Genomic DNA, 27,468 nt, shown 5'->3' with positions numbered 1-27,468 from the left:
TATATCTTTTTGGCACTTTCTTTGTTGCTGACTGTACATCACGACTAGTATTTAATGAACGTAAAACGGTCAATTTAACGCTTCATTTTCTCTTAAATAATTACTGGCATATGTCTAAATAAGTGATTTATCAAGCATCTTAAACAAGGTTAGTATTTTTTAAGCTAAAAATCCAGAATTACATTCCGTAAAATAATACTTATATATACATATTTACTACACCCTCAGTATTTGATAATGGATTGTTCACATTCATATTTAACTAAAATCTCCACACCTTTAATTGCAAAGACTCAGTAAATAATTAAATACTTTTTGGTTTCAACATTCATCTCATTAATACTGGTACAATAATAGTAGGCTTAACTAAATCCGGTAGGATTGGTCCTGAACAGGTCTCCTGCCTGACTGAATTAAAAATGACAAAACTTTAAGTCATACGTAGTAATACAAGATGCAACGCAACAAGTATATTCACCCGCAGCCTTAAAAGCAGCCGTGGGAGACGCGGCCTGTCCAGCCACATTAACTGCATCAGCAAACAAACAAAATGCAAACAAAGCAAAACCCATTAACACACACACGTAACTGCAAAATTCATTAGGTACACCAACAGCATAATAAATCAACCTAACTTACTAGATAAGGACTCAGTTCTATTTAGAAGGGTGGGGACCGGTTCCAGAGTCTGCAAGGCAAGGATATAAAAGCGGGAGACAGGAGGTCCCGCCATCATTCCCGTGTTGATCCCTGAAGACTCACGATGTGGCTGCTGTCTCTATTGGCTCTGATCGCTACTGCCTCTGCGCAGATCCCGTCGTTAGGATGGTGCCCAGATTATCAGGTGAGTTCTCATTTACTAAATATTGTATCTATATTAGTCTAGTTTTGACTATTTATTTGCTTCTTTTATATTTACTATAGCAACTTTTGTTTACTTTTATGGTATTCTAAGCTGTTTTCAGTTTACGATGAGAAAAATATCGAATATTTAATTATTATCTCATTTGACAGCGACACTTTATAAATTAGTAAAATTACTGTTGAGACTTATAACCTTTTGCAAACACCCTATTATGTACACAGTTATAACAATAAAGTTTATTTCTATTTCTATTTCTATTACAACATTATACATAATTAGTATTTTTCGGTACCTTAATTCGAACATTCGTATAATAAGTAAGTACGCAGTTCTGATCACTTCAATTATTTTATTTTGTCCTGTTGTTAATGTGATATTAATAATACTAGCTTTTGCCCGCGGCTTCGCGCGCTTTACCTCAGGAACTGTGCATTTTTCTGGGATAAAAAGTAGCCTAATGTCACTCTCTGGCCCATAAACTATCTCTATGCCAACAACCACGTCGATCCGTCCCTCCGTTTCGACGTGAAAGACGGACAAACATACAAACACACACACTCGCATAGTATACAGCATACTTTAGTATAGTGTATAGCACGTAGTATATTATATAGTATAGTATATAGTATAGTATAGTAAAGTGTGGATATGGATTATATTACATATTCAATACAGATCAATAATCATTCAAATTCAGAAAAAAATGTTTTGGTTGATCTGTTAGGATAGGGATAAATAAGCAATATATAATTGTAATAATGTCACTTTTCCTGCAATAGCTATTATGTCCGTTGTCAAATCCATTAGTCTAATAATTACAAACATGTTAGACCCCCTAATCAAGCAAACAAAAGCTTTATCTCAACCTTGACTCTTTATTACAAAGCTTATATAACACAGGTGCGCAGGAGTACTGACCACAGACAACCGGTCCGAGGGTCAGCGACCGACATAATCAGTTTCAATTTTATGCACTTTCGATTTCAATGGATCGTCACTGCGAATAGGCGAGTTTTGGCAAGATGGGCTTGTATTGGAGTACACGTTAGGCCAGTATTTTTTTCTAAATTACAAAATGGTCTAATTTCAGAACAGATGTTAGGGATATGTTTGCTGATGGATATTTTATACACATCGAAAATACTGGTCCAGTGGTGGTGTAGAGGTATAGCACGCAGCACGGAATGCTGAGGACCTGGGTTTGATTCCCAGCGCTGGTCTCTTTTTCGGGTTTTCTATGCATCTAAGTTTCAGTTTGTATTTTCGATATGGATCTTACAGGATGATCGTTAAAGTAACAAAATTTGTAACAAGTAACAAAAACAAATAAAAAATACGAAAAGATTCCAAAAACCAATCCTATTTTATACACACTTAGGCTGGTTGTTGAATAATTATTAAACGTTAATTCGCGAATTTATTTTGGGTTTTCGATTCTTTAACTTACTTAATTGTTCTAGCTGAACGTGTTTCAATGCTCGGTTTATTAGGCAGCATAAACGTATGAAAATTATTTCCTAACACGAACGGGCGAACGTGGAGTATTTCAAAAAGCATTTTATATGGGGTTTATTACGCATTTACCGAATTAACTAATGTCATGTTCTCGTAGCCTATGGCCAACTTCAACATGAACCGCTTCCTCGGCACCTGGTACGAAGCAGAGCGTTACTTCACCGTCTCGGAGCTTGGCACACGCTGCGTCACCACCAAATACGAGAGCACTCCTGAAGGCAGGATCCTCGTGTCCAATGAGATCACTAACTCGCTGTAAGTACTGTTGAAGACTTCAGTTTGAGCCGGTACTGTATTTTGTCCAACATTGTCAAAAATCACAAAGAAAATGATATTTTTTTATTGTTTTGAACATGAAACTACCGTGAGACTCACTGATATTAAATGATAATATATCGGATAACTCACGGGAGCAGAGCGGGTGGCGCGCAGAGCGCGTGTTGCAGCAGCCGCCGAGTCGCGTTGCTCCCAGATGAAGGGTTACGGATTAGCCCGAAACATGTCGAGCTAAACTCGATTTCATACGTGAGCTATCCGATATATTGTCATTTAATATTTTTGTTTCTGTTATTATCTTTGTTACTGATATAAGATTTGCTATGATGCTCATTTTTGTGACAAGCTTTTTACCAATAAGTCAAGCTAACCACTGGAAAGGAGTCAAAATTTACTAACAATGATTGAAACAAACAAATAAATGATTTACAAACGTAATACGTACGTAATAGTACGATGTAAACGTACGAGTGCTCGTCACTGCCCCAATAGTCCCAATATTGCTGTCACATCCACAGCAGAGATGTAAAGAGCATGTCGAACATTCGGACGTTGACCTTATATTTATAAAGTACAGTTAGTCAAAAGCTCGTAATGGTCTCGACCCTTATGTATGGTCTAATACAGTACTACACTGACTAGCAAAAATAAAGGGTCGGTTACAAAAATGACGTTAACCACAAAACCCGCTGTGATAGCTTCTTCGAGTAAAATGAGTTTAGTAAAGAGTTTTATTCTTTATGTTAGGTTATCTTATGCGTAGTTAAATTAGCTTCAATGTACTTTTTAAATCAAGAAAATCTCCTCACCCCTTATTTTTGCTCGTCAGTGTAGATGAAACTATTCAATTGACTACACATTAGTATTGCGGAGTCATTATAATTACTACTTATAATAGGTAGTTATATTTTTGCGGTTAGGGTTAGGATGCGGTCATGCCTTATGTATGCGCAAAAGGTCGATTTTTAATGGCCACGAATTCAATCGGCGTTAATTATTTTTCATTGCAAAATAATGTTTTTTTTTAACTTCTCCGCAAATTTTTAAAATTTTACAATAATGTTTTCATGGCATTTTTAATGAAATTATAATTTATCAGAACGGGAATGAAACGTGTCATGGATGGTCATCTCCAAGTGATTGGGCGAGAGGGAGAAGGACGTATCATCGTCAAGTACTCCTCGCTGCCAGTTCCTTACGACAACGAGTTCGCCATCCTCGACACTGACTACGACAACTATGCTGTCATGTGGTCCTGCAGTGGGATTGGGCCGGTTCACACACGTAAGTCTAAAGCCGAGTTTAGACTTGCAAGAAAAAACGTGCAAGTTGCATTACATTGCGAGACCGTAAAGCCAACGAGTTTGTAGCAGTCAATTGAGCGCCGCAATGTAATGCAACTTGCAAGATTTTTCTTGCAAGTCTAAACTCGGTTTAACAATACTTACTTAGTTTGGGGTCAAGAGGAAGTACAGAAGCTGTTTATGGGGTTTGACGACTGTGGTTCCGAACCTTGGGGTAACCCCCAGAGTAGACGTTTTCAACCGGTGTGCCGCGATTGCCGCGAAGTGTATGCTGTATTGAAATCATGATAGCTATTTTAATGAGAAAACAGCACGAAAACAACTAACGAGTGGCGTGTGCGATTCGCGTTGTTATGGTAACGGAGCCGAAGGAATGGCGCAGCGGGTGGAACCCTCTACGCGCCAGCCCGACTCGCACTTGGCTATTTTTCACTGGTGTGCCGTGAAACTTTTATGAACGAAAAGTGTACCGTTAAAACCACAAGGTTGAAAACGCCTACCCTAGACGGAAAAATTGGATTTTGATTATTTTTTTTATTCGACTGGGTGGCAAACAAGCAAGTGGGTCTCCTGATGGTAAGAGATCACCACCGCCCATCAACATCTCGCCGGAAGAATAATTTTATGCTGAGGCCGGGCAATTTTGGGCACACACAGATATTTATAATTTTTTGTTCAGTAGGTACGTATTTTGTTTTTTTTTATATACCTATTAATTGTCTGTGTCCCGAATAAACGTTTCATTTCAATTATTTCATATTTTTGTGAGATAAACCTAGAAAACCTACATTGAAAAAAACCGGAAAAGATATTTACAGCTATATATTTAAACCTTCCAGAAATATTAATTTCCAGTTGATGTGCTTTCGAGTTTATTTGATTTCGGTTGCGTGTGATATATATATTTTTGTATCATGCTTATCATCTAAACCTTTTTCTCAACAGAGAATGCATGGGTCCTTACCCGCGACCGTCTAGCCAACATGCAAATCATGCAAGCCGCATACGGCGTCCTCGACCGCTTCAAGATTTCCCGAGCCTTCTTCGTGAAGACTAACCAGGCTGACTGCAATGTCCTGCCCACGCCTGCCGCGGACCCCATCGCCAAGTCTGCCGATATCGACGTAGTCGCTAAGAACGCTGTTCCTGATGTCGTGGTCGAGAAAGTGGAGCATGCTGTTGAGGTAAAGGAAGTTTTATGAGGACTTCTTCTTCTTAAACGTATCTGCGCCCGCCGCTGGGCCGCCTCTCCAATATTTTTATTTTCTATTCAGCTGGATTTACAGTAAATCCTCCCCCCAGATTAGGTGGGTGATATCATCTCCTGGGGGGTCTGCCGACTCTTCTATTTGAGTGAGGTCGCCGCTCAAAAACACCATTATGGACCTTACTCAAGGAAAATATTCCTTGTTGATGATGAATTTGTGAACAAATATGATGAACAGTTCATTGTTTTAGCTCTATGACTAGGTCACTAGTATTTTACAGCATTATAAATGTGAAAGTTTGTGAAGATATTTGGATGTTTGGAGGTTTGAATGTTTGTTACTCAATCACGTCTAAACCGCTGAACCGATTTAGATGCAATTCGGTATACAGATAGTTTTAAGTCTCGGGGAAGGACGATAGTTTTTATCCCGGAATATTGCATAGTTACCGCGGGATAGCGGTAAACGAATATTACGCGAACTGAGTCGCGGGCAACAGTTAGTATCTTATTAAATCTTGCTAATACCATATTAAACTTATCTAAGCTAACGTTAAGTTTCATGATTAGATTTTATATAACTATATAATTGACTATATTTGAGAAGTTATAGGTTTAGCATGTATTAATAACTTACTAACCAAACTTTTTGGTCAAAATATATTTATATATACTAATTTATAAATGAGTACCCGTAACGTCCACTCATATGACCACCACATTTGACCAACATTTTTGATATTTCCACTATGTCAAGATCCGAGATTTTAAAATCTGCTCTATGTTTTATATCATAGAACTACGGTTCATTGGGCAAGGTTAATGTTAAAATTTATGCTTACTTCACGCAGAAAAAGATCGACCCCGTTTTGAAATCGGGCATGCCACAGGAGAAAGTAGCTGTTCCTGAGGCGATGGCTGAAGAAAAGAAACCAATGCAAGTCCCTGAACTGATCATGACCGAGTCCGCAGAAAAGGATAAGATGGAGAAACTTGGAGAACCGATCAAGGATATGAAAATAGAGCTGCCCGAAGCAGAGAAAGAGAAGGAAGAGAAGCCGTCTCTATAAGTCACTCTTGATATTAAGAGTAGTTCCAAGCGTAGTGATAGATTTGTGAGAGGCTTTAGTAACAGAATAATGGGCTACAGTATGTACCAAATAAGTCATAAACCACGGAGAGTGTAATTCTGACTGGCCAGTCTTAAACTCAGGCATCATAGACATTAGAACTTTTTAAAAAATGATTTTCTAATGCTCTATAGCGAAGTTTTTTTTTCGGCGATGTTTTTTCGAGTACAGGGACTTTGGCCTTAGATCATGGTTTGATCATTAACTGTAAATCAGTTAGTTAACAAGATAGTCATTAAAAGTGTCGTAATCGCAATGATTTTTGAAACGATAAATAAAAATTTAATTAAATCCCTTATGTTTTATTTGTGTACACCTTCCACAAATTGAAGATTTAAATCCCCTGTTTATTTATATAAAAAAGGTCAAGATCAAGCCGGACTCGTACACCAAGGGTTCCTTACACCGTATATTCCCATTAATAAGATGGAGATGAAACAACTTATACTATTATCTATTCTGTGATGAAACTATGGAAATTGTAATGATATATTAAAGAACGCTCTAACATATATTTCTGAATTTATAAAGTTTTAACTTTCGCCAATCTCACTCATACATATCATAACTAATATATTTCAGGAAGTAATCATGACTACTATATTTTATTGTTATTTACAAAGAGCCAATTTTAACACTGTACAAAATATATACCCACCCCCACCCAGTTATGTTTCTGAATTTGCTACAATTATTTTGAGTTTTTTTATCACGATTAAGATTTATCTAATCTAAGAAACAAATGTTAAAAAATAATCACAGATTTCGTGCCTCACACGACTCTTATAACTCTAATGTGCTCGATTGGAAATTAATTTACGGAATTCGAAAAAATACTGTCACTGAGCGACGAGAAAGTCGGGATAAGGAAAAAGTTACAAAATAAAACTACAATGTTGAATGCACAAGTATCCTCGACATAACGCCTGTGAACAAACAAATTGCAAAATATCCACACGCGTATCGAAGTTTGAATAAGGGGCTGTTTCACCATCCATTGATTAGTGTTAACTGGCGGTAAAATTAAATGTGATGCCGTCTCCGTATATTCGAACAAAACAAATAGAGACGGCATCACACCTAACCGCCAGTTAACACTAATCAATGGATGGTGAAACAGTCCCTAATTTTCACCGTGGCGCATAAGTATACGAGTACATATTTTAGTAGCATTATACAGCAGAATATAATAATGTTCAGTCTTCAAAGTACAAGAAAATTGTTACACGACAAATCCTTATTCAACTCGAGAAATGGTACCTACTTAGCCTTAGCCACATCGCCGTCGCCGTCAACGTCACTCGAGTCTCGATCGGCAGCGACCCATTTGCTGCAAGATATGAAAAATTTCAGACCACCTGTACCTAAGGGTACGGGTAAGGGTAAGGGTAATTTGTATGGAAACACGAACATCGCAAACGTTCCGCTAGAGGCGCTATTTGTGTTTGCATACGAGTACAAATTGAGATTTTAACGCGAACGCGATCGAGACGTATTTTGTAACCGAAAACTTACACTAAGGGCACTGCTCGACTATGCTTAATTATATATAATACTAGCGACCCGCCCCGGTTTCGCACGGGCAAAGTAAAAAAAAAACGGCCAAGTGCGAGTCGGACTCTCGTACGAAGGTTTCCGTACCTATACAACATTAGACATTAGCATGAAACGGCAAAAAAACCACGTTTGTTGTATGGGAGCCCGCCTTAAATATTTATTTTATTTTAATTTAATTATTTATTTTTAAAGTACATTTATAAATAATGACAAAAAATACTTTAAGTATAGAGAACTATTAGGATGCAGTGACATCCTGCTCATTCTGGCCAGGATCGTCTCCGTAGAAGGGAACTCCTCAAAAGTTAATGGCACAAACTAAAAAACTTTGTTCAGTTTCAATGACGATGCGATTATATAATATGTAGACACCACCTGATGATGCAGCCAAAGTCTTAACTGCTCATGACGGAACTCCTCCTCTAAAAAACGAAAATAAACATTAAATACCTACGTCAAACCTATCAACTCATTCCGTAACATAATAATTTATTTATAGATAACTAACCTAACCTAAACCGCACCATGACTGACTGACTGACAGACAACGCGTAGCCTAAACTACTGGTGCTAGATACCTACTTGAAATTTGGCATACATGTACCTAAAGTATTATGGGGGTGCACTAAGGAAAGACAATTACAATGTCTTTTATTGACAATTAACAATGTTAAAATAGATCAACGGACAGTAATTCATGTCCCGCGGGAACTTTACAATTTCTCGGGATAAAAGTAGATTATTATGTTAATCAAAAACTGTGTAGCTTTCTATTAGTGAAAAATTGCTCTCTGGAGGAAATTTTGAATTCTCCGGAGGAAAAGTAGGTAGCCAATGTTAGTCAAGAACTGTACTTTCTATTAGTGAAAAATTGCTCTCTGGAGGAAATTTTGAATTCTCCGGAGGAAAAGTAGGTAGCCAATGTTAGTCAAGAACTGTACTTTCTATTAGTAAAGTTTTTTTTTAAATCGATCTAAAGAGTCATATCTATCCCACATAGTTACCACGAATTTAACGCGAGCGAAGCCGCGGGCAAAAAGTGGGTTTTAAGTATCAAAGCTGCAAAAGAAGATACTCGTGAATACGCGTCTTTAGAGCCTTTTTACCCGACTGCAAGGAGAGGTATTATTTTTGAATACCATATCTTCACAACTCTCCGAGATATAAGGGGATTGCACTTTTTCGTGAAATCGGAGCCAACACTGGAGCGAACTAAAAGACATAATATTTCCAATCTGGACTAAGGCATTTAGGGTTCAAATTCTTTCTGGGTGATTTTCCATCGGCGAGGTGAGACGAGAATTGAAATCTTCTTCTTAACGTTTGCTCATCATGACCATCGTGTCGGTTGCCAAAGTTGCCATAGAACCTTGTAGCAAGAAAAAGTTAGAAGTAGAAAATAAAAGCTTTGGTAGCGTAGCACATTTTTTACATTTGGCTTTGTCTGTCGGAGGAAAATATTTCCAATATCGCGTGGATTTTGCCGTTGTACAATTAAATAAAAAATAAAAAACTGAAATATGAGCGGTACCTAATGAAATGATGGCTGAACGGTAGTTGTAGTACTCTATCGTTTGCCCGAATTTCATATGCCCAAATGTATCGTTTTCTAGAATTTTCATTTGCCATAAAGTAATTTATTTCTAAAATAATAATTTCTTCAGAGTTGATATTAAAGTAACCTAACCTAACCTACTGTGCTACTGCATTCCATATGAAGACATTTAAAAAAATCCTGAAAACAGCACGGTTCTATATATTTTATGGCTAACGTTGGTATGGCTGGCTAGTGAAATTCGGGCAAGTAAATCCACGTTTACCGGATGCACGTTACAAAATTAGCATACACCCGCCGTCCAGTCATAGGCTTGCTACACGTAAACCAAAATCAACCTTAAAACGTCTACGTTAAAGTTACACCCACATGATAGCAAAATGTTAAAGTAACAATAAAATACAATCCTACTTATAAGCCAAAGTGAAATAGACCTTAAAAACTGTTATGCAGGGTTTGATTTGCTATTTAAGCAAAGCTAAACGTGACATAGATATGAGGATTGTGAGGTCACACATCCACGATCTCTCTCACTCACTCACTCACTTACTGAATCGCTACGTGTCAGAAAGGAATGGATATTATTCGTATAATTAAACTAATATGAACCTTAACATAGAAAAATTAAGTGCTCTTGTTGGACATCTAGTACTTGCACACACTGGGATTCTCCGTGGAACGAGTGATGGTTATAAATATCGACCTTACTGGAATGAAAATAAGAATGCCCATAATCAATGGAAAAAGGAAATTTGTAGCAAAAGGAACAGGTCTGGTTGTATTGGTCAGGCTGTTACTGAGCACCCACTCCCGGCCGCTATCCCACTACTGCCCGATACGGGGACTTTTGGCTGCTGGGTTTCCCCCCTGGCCCGGTTCGCCCCTCCTTAGTTAACCTGCACCTCCCAGACTCCTCCGGGAGGTCCATATTAATACCAGGCTTAGTGTGGACGTCCAGTCAACATGGGCCACTCAGCACCAGAACTCCCGACCTCAAACCATCCTCTGGCCCCGACCTCCGAGAAGCCGGATTACAGGAGACGCCACGCTCCCAGTCGAAGGAATTAGCGAATTTTACATACATATGAATTTTGTTGGTTGTAGAATCAAAACACTAGAAACTTTTTTTTTTCAATGATGCTATAGTCATAATTTTATTTTTTTTATACGCACGCCTATGTGTTTATTCAGTAATTCAAGCAATTAAAAATAAAAGATTAACAAACTTAATTATTTCAACTCGCCTGCGATAGCGCCCTCTGCCAGATTATTATTGAAGTATCAGATAAGACCAACCTTGTAACAACTGCGCGACACGTTTTAGTATAGAACATTCACAAAGTCAAGCGTAGATGGCGCTCTTTTCTATTATTGTTTTCCATCTAGCCAGGCACAAAACAACAGTGCTTTTCGAAAAAAGTAAGAAAAAAAACATTTTTTTAGCTCTACCACTTCGTAGAGATTAGTATAATTCTTATTCTTCCACAAGAATGTAACAAAGCCATTTATATCTAATCAAATCAAAGCATTGCTTCCACAGAAGAATTTTGATAATGAGACAATTCCTTTTTTACCCGACTGTCCAAAGGACGGTTATTTATGTAAACATCATATTCATATACTTACTCTTATATTAAACACGCTGAAAATCCATAACGTAGTGTCCATAAATGATACCATTCGAAACATGATTCACGATCATTGTCACTTCCTAATTCACGTCAAGCATGACTGTTGCCTGACCTTCACGTAACGCATGACTACTGATGAAACCAAGTCAATAAGCACATTTATCTGCCACTAGGTAGAGGCTACACCAACATGAGGAAAAAAATAAATATCCAAAACAATTCTAAAGCTGTATGGGAATTCAATATCATGGGACACATCATGAGACACTAAACTTGACTGACATCAATTGACCTAGTCCCAAAAAACTAAGCAAAGCTTGTACAGTCGATCAAATTTTTGCTGACAAGTTTATGAACTCGACTGTAATATGGATACTAGGCAACAGATAAACATACTTATATAGATAAATATGTATTTAAACATTTCGATTGCGAGGAATTAAATTTTAATAAATGTTTATAACTATAATATTTTATCTTTACAAAACATACCTACTTAATAACTAGATCAATAATTTAAAATAGAGATTTGTATTACATTAAGCCCACTAAAAATTAAACTAAACAAAATAAAATCAACCTAAACCTATAATCTGTATTTAAATACATATTAAACGTCCAAGGCCCGAAAACAAACATTCGTATTATTCACATAAATAATCTGCCCCGGCCGGGAAACGAACCCAAGGCCACAAGCTTCGTAGTCAGGTTCTCTAACCACTTGGCCATTCGGTGTAAATGACATTTACAAACAAGATTTTGGTGCACCTAAACTCTTTATTGAAGTTAGCACTTTCAATGGTAAACAAAATAAAATAGTAAAACATGTCAATGTAAAGATTTTATAATTTACTGACATTAAGTAAGAGTTTACCTTCAAATCACCTATGCAAAAAAAACGCCGCCAAAAAAGCCATCTAAAAAGTAAAAAATAATTATGCACTACCTAGCTGTCGCCTGCGACTTCATCTGCGGGGACTAAATACTAAGTTAATTTAGCATAAGGAAACAGGAAACTAAAGTACATATGTTGTATTTTTAAAGTACCTATGGTCCCCCGACTAAGACTACGCTTATATAAAAAAACATTACTGGATGCCACAGACAGACACACAGACACACTTACCGGTCAAACTTATAACACCCCTCTTTTTGCGTCGGAGGTTAAAAAAGGCCCAATGTATAATATAAACTAATAATCAGTAGTCAACTTTAAGGGGCTGTTTCACCATCCATTGATTAGTGTTAACTGACGGTTAAATGTGATGCCGTTATTTGTTTTGTTCGAATAGACGGAGACGGCATCACTTTTAACCGTCTGTTAACACCTAATCAATGGATGGTGAAACAGCTCCAAAGACTTGAAAGAATAAGACAAAGAAAGAAGACAGTAAATAACCACGACTAAGTCTTGACTAAAGCTAGAAATGTAATGGCCGAGAAAAATGAACATAATAGAGATTTACTGAATATAGCATTGATAGGTATTCATAGTGTACCGCGTCAAAGGCGTGATTGTAATTTGAATCAAAAATTCAAATGATAAACGTTCATAGACGTCTTCGATTAAATTAAACCGATAATCTGCAGGAATATCCAGAAAATATTGAAGACAACCTGTATAGCCATCGAATTCACTGGATAATCGATAAAATGAAATCAACCGTGGATACCTACTAAAGAGAAAGCTGAAGATCTAGCCCACACCCCATAATTCATAAATCAAGGTTACCTTGATAGGAAGACAATTGTGAATTGGATAGATTTCTTCTCAAAAACAATCTCCATCGATCATCATCACGTTGAACGAAATCAGACAATGAGAAACGGCATTGACATTCAAACCATGAAAGCCGGGTGCGCCAGCGCAGCGTTAGTGTTTACTAGTATCTTGCGCGCGCAGTCTTTACTAGGTTGGTGAGAAGGACGAGCGTCCGAGTGGTCACTTCCTTGTTTAAGTTGTAGATAACTACATAAGTGATTTTACATTTTCAATTTAATAGTTTTAGAAATATAGAGGATTTCAAGGTAAGTGCTTATTTTGAAATAGTTATAGACTAACTAGCTAAATATTAATTGATAACTACTAAATAAATTAGCAACTAAGATCAAATATAACAGATGTTTGTATTGAATATAAAGGCATGAGGTTACGAAAAAGCAAGCTTAAAAAATTTAAATTGATCTCGCAAAACTTAAAAGTCTGATAATTTTTTTTTTTTATCACAATAAACAACATGAACAAATGCAGAATATTCCGCGGCATAAATGATAAAACTTGTTTTTTCAAATCATTATAATTTATTATAATAGTTTTTTTTTTAATGCTAATAAATCTCGCAACTTGAAATAAGAAGTAAGCGGTGCCAAAATAAAATACAGGAAGCAAAATTTTATATAGGTACCGAACCGACTATTATAAGTTAATTTAAATAGACCTTGAAATAACGCTTGCGCGAATAAAACACGTCACAGTTTAGAGAGAACATAAAATACGACAACTGTTCTGGTTTTGTTTCTTCCGATATGAACACAATCACAAGGCATTCCGAAAGTACTTAAATAAAATCTTGTAATAAGGAAAACTTAACAAATTAAGTTATTCAGAGAATGACAAAATTAGGCCTCAGGAACTGGTTTAAATATGGTAAATAATGAGATGAATGAAGTGCAAATTTTGTAGTTGCCTAAATAAATGTCCAAGATCAACATTATGTTACCTTGGTCCCGCTTGGTTAAGCGGAAAGTTCATCTCTAAATAAGTTTTTGTGAAAAATTACATTTTTAATACAAGGTTTTTTGCTGACTGTACTTTTTGTTGACTGTATTGTATTGTCATCTAAACTACATTTACAGACGACCGGATGGCTAAGTGGTTAGAGAACCTGACTACGAAGTTTGAGGTCCTGGGTTCGAATCCCGGCCGGGGCAGATATTTGTGTGAATAACACGAATGTTTGTCACGGGTCTTGGATGTTTAATATGTATTTAAGTATGTATTTATCTATTTAAGTATGTTTATCCGTTGCCTAGTATCCATAGTACAAGCTTTGCTTAGTTTGGGACTAGGTCAATTGGTGTCAAAATGTCCCATGATATTTATTTATTTATTATTTATTTCCGAACCAAATTCCGAGTAAATGCCATTAACCGTTGAGGAGTTCCGTTCTGCGGAGACGATCCTGGCCAGACTACGAGAATGCCACTACCAAATTATTGTATTGTCACCAGGATTAGGATTAGGATTGGTATGCCAAATTTCAAGTCAATCGGACAACTGGAAGTGGGACAAATTTAGCTTCCAAGACCCCAAACAAATAAATAAATAAATAAACATGCAGTGCAAGCTATAAAAAAGCTTGTAAAAAGGTTTGGATCGATTGTTCCATTTATCTGCTTAATTCTTGATCGTGTGTTCTGAAAGTAACAATAAAAGATAGCGATTATCTTCTGTTTTTTTTGATCGGAGAAATCCAGCCTTACGGTGAATATAAATAAAAACTTAAAAACTTATAAAAGTGGTTAGATAAAATTAGTGTTTTGCTAAGATAATCCGACCACGTACAAGTCCTTAATTGCAATTGCTACCACAGCTTAATGTTATATGAATGTCCAATAGGCGGCGGTGATTGCTTTCCATCAGGTGACCCGCCTGCTCGTTTGTCACCTAGCATATACGTCTAGCTGTTGCCGTTATTAATATCGAATAAAAAACGGCAAAAAAAAACACATGTGTTGTATGGGAGCCCCCTTAAATATTTATTAGGCAACAGAAACAATTACAAATTATTTAGCGACAATTAAAAAAAAATAGAACGATATATTCGGTCTCAGCAGGAGTCAGCAAGATTGGAAATCGGTTAATGACAGAGTTCTAAGTCCACCAACATAAAAAAACAACCGAATTGATAACCTCCTCCTTTTCTTTAAATCAAATTTAAATTCTAATCTAGAAATAAATAAAACTCAGTTAACAATGTACTTCTAAATACTGTACAAGTGTTGCTTTACTTGTAATTTTTTCCTAATAAGGTCATTATTTTAACACAGCAATGTAAATGCAGCTGCAGTTTGCACGACCAATGTCAAATGCAGGAAGTAGGTGAATGCTGCATAGAATGCAGTACAAGTAAGAAGTGGCAGCGGATAAAATATTATCATGCATTTGGGATTCGGCAACAGGCTTGTGGGATTCGGCATTGGTGTATTTTTAATACATTCACAGCAACACCACCGGGTGGCCAAGTGGTTAGAGAACCTGACTACGAAGCTTGAGGTCCCGGGTTCGATTCCCGGCCGGGGCAGATATTTGTATGAATAATACGAATATTTTCTCTCGGGACTTGGACGTAATATGTATTTAAATATGTTTTTATCTTTATAAGTATGTTTATCCGTTGCCTAGTGTGCATAGTAGGTACAAGCCTTGCTTAGTTTGAGACTAGTCCCATTGGTGTCAAGTGTCGCATGATATTTACTTTATTTATTTATTTAACACAATCATAACGATGAATTAAATGTAAGGCATTATGTTTGTCAAAATCCTATTGAATAATAATAACTGAGGAAAGTTGACACCTCGAAATTTTCACTTCAAAGTTTAATATCCCAAAAACGGCTGAACCGAACGGGTAAAAACATCTCTAAAAACCATCGCTAGAAAACCTGCTTTCAAATAAATAAAAACCCATTCAAATCGGTTCACCCGTTTAAGAGCAACATACAGGCACACAGACAGACACACAGTTACATATAGCGGTTAAACTTATAACACCCCTCTTTTTGGGTCGGGGGTTAAAAACGCCATTGCTAACTAGCACAAGGAAACTCGTTTTCACCAAAAAAGACGCATTGAAACCGGTCCATCTAATTTGGAGCACCTACGATGCCACAGACATATAGAAAGACAGACATTAGAGTTAAATTTATAACACTCTTTTTGCGTCGAGGGTTAATAAAGTCACTTACCGCTGTCTATACGCTTATAACTTTTAAACTACGGTTTTCACTATCAGTTAGATAATTTTTCACGAAAGGTTTTATTATGACACTTATGTTAGTGAGGCTACCCAGCTTTGCACGGGTATAGTTTTAGGGGAAAAGCAACTTAAAAACGAAAAGTGTCTTTGATTAGAGAGTTTTTCTATAAAAGAAACCTTATCTCCATACCTTTTTCCTCTCGTAAGGTATACCTTTTCTCTCTGCTTTAAGGTATACCGTTTCGCACTCCTTAAGGTATACCTTTTCGCTCTCCGCTGTCCCTCGTGGCCTGGCCTCCCTCGAGTGGAGCACACCGTTAGCCGATACCGTAAGAGTAACAGCAGCCGGACCTAACCTACATGGGAAGGATACTTTTAACCCACTCGTAGGCTACTTATGGCAGTTTAAAATAAGTGCATTTCCGTTATTTGTAAACGCATTTGAACTGTATAGTATAAAATAGTAAGCTAATGTCGAAACCAGTGATGTTTATTTCGTTGACATCGAAATACAGAAAATTTGTAGTTGGTGGAAAAACTCTTTTAAAATTTTAGATGACGCAAAAATACGTAAAAATGATTTATTTCAGACCATTAACCAATTAAAATACCAATTTTTTAACCAATCTTAAAAGATAAAAAAATATTAATCTAAACTAAGCATGCTTAGGTACCTAGACATATTAAGAAATAATATCCGTAAATAAAACTTAACTATAAACTGCATACCTAAAAACTTAAAAACTCAATAAGTATTGAATTAAAAGTAGGTACTTAGACATAACACTAAAAGGACGTATTCACCATCGTGAAATAGCGTACCGTTACACAAGCTTTTATAATCCCGGTGTCTGTGTGTGTAATCAAGTCCTGTGTGTCAGATTTCACCCACTTCTAGTTCTTTCTGAACTGTCAAAAAAAATATTCTATTGCACCCCTATGGTCGTGACTTATTTTCTAGATCTCATTGACTTCAACTCCCGTTCTTTGATCTGTTACGCCATTCACAGCTCGTCTATTTATGCTTCGCCTTACCTTTGTGATAGTCACTTGTTTAACGCAGTGCATGTCACGCCGCCATAAGACAAATGCTCTTAGACATAGACATAGACAACAACAGCTTACTTCAACTTACTTCTTTTGTTTGAACGTTCCTTTCTCCAGTACGGAATACAAAAGGCTGCGTTCCCTTTTTGCCAATGAACTGACAATAACATCATTAGCATTTCTGTGGCGGCCGCTGTGAAATTGTGGGGTCATTGGCTTGGTAAATTAGAATATAGGGCCATGCTCGTGACTGAAGAAATCTATATGAATCACGCAGGAGGTAATAAGAAGAATGATACCTATAAATAAATGGTATCGAGTGTGTTTCCTTCTAGAATAAATGTTCAAATTGTGAGGAATGTCAGTACCTACACAGAAAATTAAAATATTAGACAGAATAAGTATGTTTTGAGTTTTAAGTAGCGAACTTTACTAGACCCAAATGCTTGGTTTAAATATGTGGGGATCAAAGCAAAATAGTAGGTATTGTATAGCGTTAGGGACTGCAACAGGAGCTTTGTGTTGTATTGTATCCTATCTAAACAATTGTTGCTTCTCCTCTTATTTTTTTTAAATAGCCTACATAGTGTCCCACTGCTGGGCAAAGGCCTCCCCTTTCTCCTTCCACTCGTCTCTGGCTTCGGAAAAATGTTGCCAGTCCGGCTGGAAACGCTCCAAATCGTCCCGCCACCTTCTTTTAGGCCTATTTCTGCTCCTCTTATTAATGCGCAAATTTTTTACCAACGACGGAACGGAGATACATATTAGGGTTGTTTGTTTGTGCGCAATGTTTCTATTTCATTTGCGAATTAGCGAATAAACGTTTCTATTTCTATTTTTTTTTCTATTTATCTCCAGAATGGTTTGACCGATTTAAATGTGGTTTCCTGTAATGGGTTTGCAGTTTATCGGCGGTGGTTTTAGATAGGTGTTATGGTAGGTATTTATCCTCTCCGCTAGGGGACGCTAAAATCATTGCTTCATTTCATATAACTAAATTTATTTGCATTGTAACTAAATTTATTACCATCACATTACCAATAGTCGTCTTACTTTATCTACATATTATCTTACCATTGGCTTCTATGACGATTTGTGCTAGCTTGTACTGACTGAGGCGCCGACTTCAAATTAAGTGATTTATCTATACGCTCTCAAAAAAGATGTTTTAAGATCTTACTTATATGAACCAAAAACTATGTCACACATGACATTCAATACCGAATGTTTTTTTTTTAATCTAACCTCTACATAGAACTCATCATGTAATACAGAAGCATTTTGAGTTAATACGGTATTAAATGCCATGTGCGGTAACCAAATTTCAGTGGTCGTAGTTATGGTCACCTTATTACATAACAAAAACATTGTCATGTCATAACAATATTATGAGTATTAACCACGGGTGTGGTTTAGCTGACCATAATATCAGTTAACTGCCAAGTCATTTCCTAAACAAATGATACAATGACAAGGATATTAGTCATTTGTTACGTGAGGTGTGGCAAAAATATAATTTTATAAACACGAGGCTTTACACAAAAAGGTGGTAAAGTGGCAGATTCATTCATTTGTGCTATAAGATGATTTAAATTAAATTACCTACCTTGATTAGTGGCTAGTGGTTTATTCCCATTTCTACAAATTCAACAACAGATTCAGGAAGCGTTCCTATTGGTTCATTAACAACACATCTCTGATTGAAACGCCTAGAACGGATTTTTTTTTTTTTTCTTTTTAACCCCCGACGCAAAAAGAGGGGTGTTATAAGTTTGACCGCTATGTGTATCTGTGTATGCACCATAGCTCTTAAACGGGTGGACCGATTCGAATGCGGTTTTTTTATTTGATAGCAGGTTTTCTAGCGATGGGTCTTAGACATTTTTTAGCAAAATCGGTACAGCCGTTTTTGAGATATTGAACTTTGAAGTGATAAAGTTGGTTTTCTAACTTTTTGTTGGTTAGGTTATAATGAGAATCAATTGTATGGAAAATCAAAACCGCTGAAGACACAAAATGTTTTTTTTTGACAGTAATTCATTTAGATTTGGCTGTCGGCCTCCTTTTAGCAGCAGATATTTTAGTACCCCATGTCTGTCTTTGCGGAGCAACTGTCGATCGTCTGGGCCATCACGGACTATCATGCAGAAGGAGTGCCGGTCGTCTGTCTCGCCACGCCTTAATGATTTAATCCGCCGAGCTCTTTCCAGCATAAACGTTCCATGTATTCTGGAACCTCCAGGGCTTTCCCGCGATGATGGAAAGAGACCCGACGGATTAACCCTTATTCCCTGGCAAATGGGTCGGCCACTTATTTGGGATGCCACTTTTTTCGCGCCGTCCTTATTTGCGGCTCTCTTGCTGTTGAAACTTTGGGTCTGTGGAGTTCGGACGCTCACAAACTTTTTGGTCCAATAAAAAAAAAATAGGGCTGAGATCGAAAAATAGTATTGAGATCATGATCTAGCGCGGTAATGCAGCCAGCCTTATGGGCACTCTTCCGCAGGGACAAGACTTGGGGAATGGTATATCGTCACTACTTTCAAAAAAATCTCGTATCTAAAATCAATATGTCAACAAAATTGAACCTTGACGTAATGTTCATAAGGTCCACTTAGTAAAATTATCTGCTTTGAGATACGAGTTTTTTAAAGTAGTGACGATATAATATATACTTACATAGTTAAGTTATTTTTAGGATAGTTTAGTATAAGTACTTCAATAGTACCTTTACAATAATGCTTTTGTTTAATTAAATAAATGACTTTTTGAGCACAAATGTTAAAGATGTTATTTTAGCTTAATAAAAAAACATGACATTGAATGACGCTAGCGCAGTAGTTTCAGAGGATAAGAATAAAAGGTTAAATTATTTATTTCTGTGGGACTAAGTCGCGGGCAAATAACGAATAAAAGAAGGTATATGAGCGGCCACGACAAGTATAGTTAGTAAATTTTATAGCCCTTGCCACAGATACATGAAACATGAACATACATGGGATCACGCGGGGCATCTATGAGAAAGTGATGTAGCAAAATTTTTATCGATAAAAAAATATATCGATGTTACTGCCAACATCTAAATGTTATTCGACATAAGTAAATAAATATTACTTATTTTCTCCTCATTTTAAATAAAAAAATAAACAAATTAAAACGTGTATTTATATTTTTATTTTTAAATAGTTTTCATAATATATAATCAATATTTTTCCCATATTTGTCGCTATTAATGATTGTCGTCTAGATGAAAATATCCACTTTAAACTGCTACGATTTCTCAACGTCCACGGTGGTCTACGGGGCATTCTTAAAATATTTATAAGGACTCAAAGCGAATTTGTCATTCATGTTGGTTATTGGTTATTCCTCACCTTTTACAAGACTGTTTACTTTTTTCATGGTGTTATAATTTATTATATCGACATATTTTTAATCGATATCAAATCCCTACATGAACACGCAGTCTGGCGCAAGCAATGTAAAGCAAAATTGAATTCTGACAAAATAAATGTAATGTAAAGCTGCTTATTCATTCACAGGATTATGTGAACTGACAAGATATCGAAGGACGCCATCCTCTCTCCTTTATAATACTTATCTACTTTGTAACAGACCTTACCTTGCATTACATGTAACTATTTTTGCTCACAATCATAGCGTCAATTATATGTATACACATCGACCTTATGGTTTGTGGCATAAAGGTGTAGGTATTTTTGACTTCTTGGTAACGTTAGGTACATATATTTGTAACTATTATGTGACAATCATGTCAATTATATGTATATCGAATATGTGTATAATAGGTATTTTTCTCTTCTAACGTCTCTATATTTATGACCTTGACTGTCCTTACTATTTAGGACTCGCTTTCGTCGATGATACCTACTGCAATTCCACGTAACCATAACATAAACATGGGTAAACACAAAGATATTTTAGTTTCAACGCTCTCCTGAAAAAAAGTGCCATTAATTTGTAGGTTACGCGGCATTGCAGTACCATCGAAGTTAAATATGTCACACACAATTCAATCTCTCAAACCTTGTTGCAGATGTCAGTGATCAGACAAATAGCAGTGTTCCTGTGCGGACTCGTGATGCTGCGGATGTGTGAGGCACAGGTGCCTTTCCTGGGCACATGTCCTGACGTTGGAGTTATGGCTGACTTCAACCCAAACCGAGTAAATTATCCTCAAGCCTTATTGTAACACACTTGGAATCACAATCGTATTCGCCACTTCTTCCTGTCTCACGGCATAAGACGAGGGTAGAAAGAGATGGTGAATGCGATCGCGAACGTCAGCGCGTTAGACAATACGGCCTCTGGTCATTATTGCTGAGAAATTATGTGCTTTATGTGCTGCATATAGTTCTCTCGCAATTAAAGTTAAGGAAATATACAAACCAAAAAAAATTCAAATGCGCCGGAAGATACATGAACCAGCATCTCTTGTCTATTCGTACTGAACGTGCTACGAATTGCACTACGCTGACCCTACCTTACCAACCGGTGAGATTGATCGCTTGCTTGCGCCAATAATGGCGTGTGGCGCCATCTATCAAAACTGTCATAAATCACGACTCACGTGTTCGTATTATTAAAATTGGCTTCACACTGATCAATATACCTCGAACGAGTTTAGAACTAACCCAGGGTCAACGTCAAAATGTATCAATGGAATTGTCATTCGTAACCCAAGGGAACGTGCGAGAGGCCTAAGATATTAACTTCTATAATTCTGTTTCTCAAACAATATAAAAATGTAATACTATTTACTTATCAATATCAAAAAATATCCTGTTCTTTAACTGAACAATTACTTTGCTCACCGGCGACCTTATGCATGGCTATGCCACATATCTGTGTTCATGCAGCTCCACTTCACATTGAATGACTCCCTTCTCTACCGTGGTCAGATAGAGATAGTACATACCATTGATGGTACTACGGTGAATATGTTTTTACTGTCTGTGGTACCAAATACACACTACAAATCACACAAACCCAACTATCACCACTACCACACTACACTGACGCATTTCGAACTCAACAAGAGCTCATCCGCAATATGAACCGCCAAATAATGCCTGATTCAATAAATTGTTTAAATGCTTTCCAGTACTTAGGCAAGTGGTACGAAGCGGAGAAGTACTTCGCGGTATTCCAGCTGGGAGGGAAATGTGTTACCGCCGACTACAGCGAGAAGGACAACGGCGTCATAGGAGTCGTCAACAAACAGCTAAGCAGCCTGTAAGTCTTCGTCATAAGCTTATAAATATAACATAATTATATTCATATACATTCTTATTATTTATGATTACAATATATGTATGCATTAGTCAATGTCAAAATTAACCGTCCTCGTTTGTTACTCTACCACTTATGTGGGCCAATCAACTATTTTATCCATACTTTGGGCGTCTCCTGCGTTACCAAAATTGTCTCTGGCGTTACCAAACAATCGTACTTCCAACAAGATATTACACGGTTTGATAGGTTGAACTTACGTAGGATGGCATGTATTCATGTACACCATCTATTAAATTACAGAAAAACATGTTTACTTATAAAAATCTGCAATTGTTTGAAAAATGTCGCGGACAGATTAGTGTGGGTAAAAAAGTTGATTGACCCATAGACGCATTACCGTCACAAGAGTGAACGTCAAAAGAATCAAAACGCAACGAGCCGATTGCAAATAGCTTGGCCATTTGGGATCTACTCGACTGCAAGAAATCTAATCTTTGCTGTTGAATCTCTTGGGCCGTGGGGACCCTTTAACATGGAAGACTAAATTTTGAAGCTTGTCAATTCCACAGGTTACCATAGGGCTAGCTCTTTCCTCATCCAACGTACTGGCACTGCCATACACCGAGGAAACGCAGCCAGCCTTATTGGCAACCTGCCCAATAGTAGCGATCAGGGTGATATTTGTAAATATAGGTTTTTAGACTTCGAATAAGTTAGTTTTAGTTATATTTTTCTCGCTTTTTATAATAACGTATTTGTTGTTTATTTTATATATTGTGTGTAAATAAATATTTCATGTAAAAAAGAAAGATAATCTTCCATAGGCTCGAAAAATCAACCATCTTTTATTTCCTCTTCATGTACACAGCTTTGTATATATTACAGCACCCCCATCCGGTTCTGCGTCCTACTGGCCCTTCTGTCTACCCCTTCCACCCTCTGAAGACGTCTTCGTGTACCTCTGTCTACCTCAACTTCTCTCTCACCGCTACTGTATATAGATAGACTAGATCTGGTAATAATAAGATCTGTGACAAATCGGTATTTAAATACTGAGTCAAAATAAAGGTTTGCGTCACACTTGCATGTGTTAATTACATCCCTCTAACTAGAAACACCGGAAAAAGTAAGTACTTATAAAACTTTTACCAACGCAGTTTTCGTGATTGTGAATTGCGATGATCTGCGAGGATTAGTCATTTATGAAAGAACTAAAACGATTACTTCGTTAATCCTTGCTTTTGTTGTTTTGTTTTGTTTGATAAACTTAGCTATCGTAAGGTCGCGGGTGAGCACGTAATTGTTTTAGTTCATTGATATGGATCACGGCAAAGTAACCCCTGATTCAATAAATCATGTATGAAAGTAGTACCTGGGCGACCGAGCTTTGTCATCCCTGAAAACCCCTATATAGGTACATACCGAATTTCATCGAAATCGTTGGACCCGTTTCCGAGATTCTAATTATATTCAAAAATTGCTCGTTTAAAGGTATTATATATAAATATAAATATTGACTTCAAATTTAGGTAAAACAAAGTAACAATCATTAATCTCAGAAAGAAATGGTGAATACGGTTGCGCGCAGAGAATATTTTGAATGAATTTGGGATATACTATCTCCGAATAGGTAGGTAGTCTTTTGCGGCAAAGGGTCATTCATAAGTTATGCAATGCAGCATTTTTGATCGCACCTATTACTTTAAAAATTGCAATTATTTTGATCGTGTGTTACAAATCGCCAGACTTCTAAATGTGTGACGAAATTTGATGACCCCAACGACAAGAGCTGAGATAATTTGTCATAAAAAACTGCAACGAACCCATTCTTCGCGTTAAAGATTAGCCAATTGTGATATATCTATTACCTAATTGAATCTAAATAATGTCCTAATGACCGACTTCATTTGTTTCATAAATTAATTCAGCCACTACATTGTTCCAGATTACTCAATCTTACCTATAATGAACGTACTTTCAGGACCGGGATCATGTCAGAGATCCAAGGGGAAGCTCATCAAGTTAGTCGCTCTGATGAGGGCAAGTTGGCTGTTCAGTTCCCGTCGCTGCCCTTCCACTTCTCTGCCCCCTATTGGGTGATCGATACTGACTACGATAACTACGCAGTCGTCTGGGGTTGTAATGATTTTGGGGTGTTTCATACACGTAAGTACAAATGTATGCACCACTGCTGGGCACTTGCTTGCGAGCTTGGGAGCTTGAGAGCTTGGGCTATAGACCAGTAGTAAAGGGTAACATATTTGAATATCGAAAGTTAAAATGTCGATGTTCAAAATATCGAAAATAAAAAAATCGACTGTATCAAAATATCGAAAATTAAAATAACGAAAGTTTATATTGTCGAATGGTTTGATAACCTACGTCCAATATATCGAAAATATATTTATCTACAGAAGTGACATCGAAAGATATAAATATCGAAGTCCAAAATATCGAAGTACAGAGTATGAATGAACTATGTATGAACTATCACGTGACAGGGTCGACGGAGCTCCGCTCAGATGAGGCGCTTTGCGCCTTGACGTAATACTAACCTAACCTAACCTATTGAACATGAATTACCAAAAATATTTGGTTCGGTTAGGTTAGAACTGTGACCACAACAACGCTAAAAATAACTATATTATGTAAAATAAATGCTATTAAGAGAAAGGAGCAATAAATAAAGTAGATTTGTACGTACGATATTTTAATTTTTGACGTTTAAATATGTCGACATTTACAACTTAGATATATTGGCTATCGATATTTTTACTCATTCGATATTTTAATCAATCGACATTTCAATCTTAGACATTTTGACCATAGGTATAACAACATTCGATATTGTGATACAATCGATATTTTAATTTTCGACATTTTGAACATCGACATTTTAACCGTAGGTATTTTAATTTTCGATATTCAAATATGTGACCGTAGTGTAGTGATGATGTCTTAATTTATTTTGCTCGATTAATACTAAATACTAATAAATATTAATAGTGGCAATGGGCAGGCCATATAGTACGGAGAACAGATGGTCGTTGGGGCCGAAAGCTTCTCGAGTGGAGACCGCGGATCGGCAAGTGCAGCGTAGGACGTCCACCAACGAGATGGACCGATGACCTGGTTAAAGTCGCGGGTTCACGGTGGATGCAAGCCGCTTCCAACCGAGGTCTATGGGGGAGGCCTCTGTGCAAAAGTGGACATCCTATGGCTGGACAATTCACACCAATTGACCTAGTCCCTAATAGCAAAGCTTGTGTTATGGGTACTGATAGATAGATTCATTCGTATTTGCCACATCCTGATATGATGATGATGATGAATAATAAATATCATGGGACACCTGACACCAATTGACACCAATTTGTCCCGAACTAAGGAAATCTTGTACTACCTATGGATTACTAGGCAACGCTGTTTCCACTAGAGCGGTGCCGTGCGAGGAAAGGTAATAAAGCGTTTCTATTGGTTCACGAAAAACACATTCCTCGCAACACATCCTCGCACATCTCTGGTGGAAACGCCGCCTTAGTTCAGTTTTTTGCCACGTTCATTAAGATCTTTGTCATACTGTATCTGGACTGCGAGCAGCAACTGGAGGTCTATGGGGAGGCGTATGTCTAACAGTGGACGTCCTACGGCTGAGATGATGATGATGATCTGGCAAATAAAATAACAAGTATTTAACATGCACTTAACAGAGATGAGATGAAATGTTTATGGGCGGTGGTGATCTCTTACCATCAGGAGACCCACTTGCTCGTTTGCCATCCAGTCGAATAAAATAAAACAAATAATAAACAGAGAGTGATGAAGTTCGAATAATAGGTAATATAAGTATGTTAAGCTACATACAATTTGACGACCGGATGGCCAAGTGGTTAGAGAACCTCACCACACCTGACACGAAGCTTGAGGTTCCGGGTTCGATTCCCGGCCGGGGCAGATATTTGTATAAATAATACGAATGTTTGTTCTCGGGTCTTTGATGTTCAATATGTATTGAAGTATGTATTTATCTATACATATAAGTATGTTTATCCGTTGCCTAGTATCCATAGTACAAGCTTTGCTTAGTTTGGGACTAGGTCAATTGGTGTGAAGTGTCCCATGATATTTATATAAAAAAAAATTGCTTAAAACAGGACCTTTAAAACCTTTTTTTATCAAATTACTAGTTGACCCGGCAACATTGTTCTACCGTATACATACAAAATAAGGAGTAGGTGTAGGAGGATGAAAAATACTTTAGGTACGTCCTATTCTCATAGGAATCAAATAAATAAAAAACATCAATAATTGGTTGGTGCGCAGGAGATTTTTATAGATACAAATTAGATAAATAATCTTTTTTTTTATAATTTCAGGAAATGCTTGGATCTTGACCAGAGCAAGAAATCCAGACCTGCCAGTCTTAGAGAAGGCCTACGCTGTTCTGGATAAGAACAACATCAGTCGCGCCTACCTTATGAGAACCGATCAGAAGAGTTGTCCTGACCACGAATAAAGAAACAACATGACACAAACAAAAGACAAAACAAAACAACAAAAACTGAAAACAGGTTTAAAATCATGGGATAACAGTGTAATTAATAATCATGGTATCTTGCAATCGAGATGCATCTCGATGACATCGGAAATCTCGCCGCCTTATGGATCAAAAGCACCTACGGTTCTTTTACCATCAAACCAAACTCAAACCAGCAAAGCAAAAGAGCATATTTACGACAGATATAAGACATGATAATATTTCAGTCTTCAATCAAGTTGATACTGGATTGTATTATTAAGATTACCACCGTGGTAGATACTTTATTTACAAATAACGATATAGTATTATAATTTGTGTAAAAACTTAAAAGTTATCCACTTATCATTTTGTACTTAATCTTTCATCAGAATGCATTTACTAGTATTAAGTTTAGGTGTTTATATTTATACCTACTATGTATTTGTGATGATTTTTACTGCTATCGTGTCTGATTTCATGATCATTTGTATGACTTACATAAAGTAAAATTTAGGTAAAGACTTTATCCCGCCTATAAAAATATTGCAAGCTTATGAAATTGGACACGATTGTGTACAAGACTAAGAATAAAAAGAAACTAAATAAGAATAGTTAAACACTTGTTTA

The 27,468-nt window shown here is 36.9% G+C and overlaps 1 protein-coding gene across 1 annotated transcript; it reads left to right on the top strand.

Moving 5' to 3' along the window:
- Positions 1-623: 623 nt before the first annotated feature.
- On the top strand, positions 624-27,458 carry LOC141437781 (uncharacterized). The gene is made up of 8 exons (XM_074101290.1): positions 624-844; positions 2,478-2,635; positions 3,756-3,940; positions 4,906-5,144; positions 21,124-21,252; positions 22,192-22,322; positions 24,304-24,488; positions 26,699-27,458. The coding sequence occupies exons 1-8, from the start codon at positions 764-766 to the stop codon at positions 26,836-26,838; spliced, it is 1,248 nt and encodes a 415-aa protein (XP_073957391.1). The 5' UTR covers positions 624-763; the 3' UTR covers positions 26,839-27,458.
- Positions 27,459-27,468: the final 10 nt, after the last annotated feature.

Source organism: Choristoneura fumiferana, chromosome 18 (genome assembly GCF_025370935.1).
Source record: "Choristoneura fumiferana chromosome 18, NRCan_CFum_1, whole genome shotgun sequence".
In the NCBI taxonomy this organism is placed as follows: domain Eukaryota; kingdom Metazoa; phylum Arthropoda; class Insecta; order Lepidoptera; family Tortricidae; genus Choristoneura; species Choristoneura fumiferana.
The sequence above is the reverse complement of the archived record's forward strand: the minus strand, read 5'-3'. Positions and strand labels throughout refer to the sequence as shown.

What these genes read in the sequence shown, in the direction of transcription:
- LOC141437781 (XM_074101290.1), top strand. Translation starts at nt 764, where the DNA reads ATGTGGCTGCTGTCTCTATTGGCTCTGATCGCTACTGCCTCTGCGCAG. An exon ending in GATGGTGCCCAGATTATCAG is followed by an intron (nt 845 to 2,477) that starts GTGAGTTCTCAT and finishes ATGTTCTCGTAG; the next exon opens with CCTATGGCCAACTTCAACAT. An exon ending in CTGACTTCAACCCAAACCGA is followed by an intron (nt 21,253 to 22,191) that starts GTAAATTATCCT and finishes AATGCTTTCCAG; the next exon opens with TACTTAGGCAAGTGGTACGA.